At 44.6% G+C, this 2,500-nt stretch overlaps 1 protein-coding gene across 2 annotated transcripts in view; it reads right to left on the bottom strand.

Annotated features, from left to right (window-relative positions):
- The window catches only part of hmcn1 (hemicentin 1), a 183,675-nt gene that overhangs the window by 31,539 nt on the left and 149,636 nt on the right, over nucleotides 1-2,500 (bottom strand). For both annotated transcript variants that reach the window (XM_063201257.1, XM_063201256.1), the window contains exons 66-68: nucleotides 1,718-1,901; nucleotides 809-906; nucleotides 156-434 (exon numbers count right to left, since the gene is read on the bottom strand). In XM_063201257.1, the coding sequence (XP_063057327.1) occupies nucleotides 156-434; nucleotides 809-906; nucleotides 1,718-1,901 (561 nt within the window). The remainder of the gene's footprint in view (nucleotides 1-155; nucleotides 435-808; nucleotides 907-1,717; nucleotides 1,902-2,500) is intronic.

The raw sequence follows: 2,500 nt of genomic DNA on the forward strand, positions 1-2,500 counted from the left end.
TAGCCGGGGCTATACAATGAACAACAAATTAGTTTGGACCAGGTTACAAATGGGGCAGGCTACAATTTGAAGGAGGCGCTAAATACAAATCAAATTAACAGCTGCATTTGCTGTCCTATATGCCATAGGCCATCTTAATCCGGCCCTGCCCTTACCCAGCACTTTGAGGTTGTAGTGTCGACTGGCCTCTCCCGCCTGATTGGACGCCGTGCAGGTGTAGCGCCCCGTGTGGGTGACGTTGGCGCTGCGGATGAACAGCGTGGAGCCCTGATTGGGCAGGCTGAGCTGTCCGTCTCGCTGCACTGTATACCCCTCCCTCTGCCACTTGAGCGTGGGCGGAGGTGTGCCGTCGGCCACACAGGCCAGCGTCACCTGACTACCCGCCACCACCGTGATGTCCTCCACACTGCCCGCACCCTCCAGGGTGGGCGGGACTAAGGGGACAGACAGGAAATTACACACTTGCATCGCAGTTGATTTGGGCTTTGTCATCATCTAGTACATCTCTGCCCACGAGACACCTAAGTCATGCCACTGTATATTTCACCAGCCCATCATTGGTTTCAAACCATCCCAGTGTTGGGTAATAAGTTATAATATATATTATATTATATTATATTATATATATTATATTATATTATATTATATATATTATATTATATTATTATTATTATATATTATTATATTATATTATATTATATTATATTATATTATATTATATTATATTATATTATATTATATTATATTATATTACTGTATATTCTATTCTATTCTGTTCTATTCTATTCTATTCTATTCAAATGCTCACCGTACACCTGCAGGTTGAAGTGCTTGTTGTCCACACCAGCCCTGTTGGATGCTACACAGGTGTAACTGCCACCGTCTGACACCTGGGCACGAGCAATGCTGGAGATTACACACACACACACACACACACACACACACACACACACACACACACACACACACACACACACACACACACACACACACACACACACACACACACACACACACACACACACACACACACACACACATTAAGTCAACATACTGGTTTAAACCATGGAACAGAAATGAATACTACATCTGTCAGGTTCATTAAAGGCAAGAAACATAAGACAAGAAATTCGGAATGCAATTTCTTTAGTTGTGAATTAAGATTTGGCGGTATGGGTCTATTCCGAAGAGTCCCTTGGTTTTCTAGGGTAGATATTCAGGGACCAGCAGCAGTGTAGGGAACGCTCAGCTAATTTAAGATTAGGAGATCAAATAATTCCCTCGAGAACAGAGCACGCACCATGACAAAAAGTAGACTATACCATGTCATACACGACAAGGTGGAGTTGGGGAGGTGGTTGGTTGCGAAATGTGAGCAGCCAAGTATTGGGAACAAAACAGAGTACGTACCTCTTAAAGGTGCCGAATTTGAAACTGACAAATATGGAGTGAGGACAGTAAATTACTACAGTATAAGCGTGGCAAGCCCGCTTAATTAGCGTATCTAGATCACCTGAGGAAAATTAGAAGCGGCAAGCTCTTGACTATCATGGCCTGGCCAGAGCTAACACTAACACTAGATTTGTATGGAAATCAACACAGTCCTGATGCATCACCTGATCATTTTTTCAGCAGCTAAATAAAAATCTGCATCTACTCCAGTGATGTGTATGACCTGTATGACCTTTAACCTCTTCACCCCTGACCCCTGACCTACCGTAGCACCTGTCCAGCGGAGAGCAGGCGCGTGTGTGAGGAGACGGGGAGGGGCAGTCCGTTCTTCAGCCAGTTGAGCTGCGGAGGAGGGGAGCCCACAGCCACACACTCCACACTCACAGAGCTGTCCAGCACCGCAGTCAGGTCCACCGGGGAACCAGAGTTATCCTGGATCACAGGAGGAACTGAGAGAGAGGGAGAGGGAGAGAGAGAGAGAGAGAGAGAGAGAGAGAGAGAGAGAGAGAGAGAGAGAGAGAGAATACATGAATGATGATACATGAGAGGGAGAGAGAGAGAGAGAGAGAGAGAGAGAGAGAGAGAGAGAGAGAGAGAGAGAGAGAGAGAGAGAGAGAGAGAGAGAGAGTGAGAGAGAGAGAGAGAGAGAGAGAGAGAGAGAGAGAGAGTGAATACATGATGGGGGTGGTTTATGAGGCCCATTAGTATCCAGGACCACAGGGGGTATTGAGAGGAAAAACAAAACGGTTGGCGTCCGCGCCAAGACTTTTGAGTCGTGTTTTGCTTGGTGTGTCCACTCACATAAAATATGAATCATTAAAAGTAACAAAAAAGGAGGCACTCACAAGACTCGTGTCGAAAACTATATACAGTTGTGCTCATATGTTTACATACCCCAGCAGAATAAACGCTTTCTTCGCGATTTCTCACAAAATATGAAGGATTACACAAAACCTTTTTTTTCACTCATTGCTAGTGACTAGCTTAAGATATTTATTAGCAATATTCTGTGTTTACTCTTTCAAAAGCATGATCACAACCCAAACTA

The sequence above is a fragment of the Engraulis encrasicolus genome, chromosome 6, assembly GCF_034702125.1.
Source record: "Engraulis encrasicolus isolate BLACKSEA-1 chromosome 6, IST_EnEncr_1.0, whole genome shotgun sequence".
NCBI lineage: Eukaryota > Metazoa > Chordata > Actinopteri > Clupeiformes > Engraulidae > Engraulis > Engraulis encrasicolus.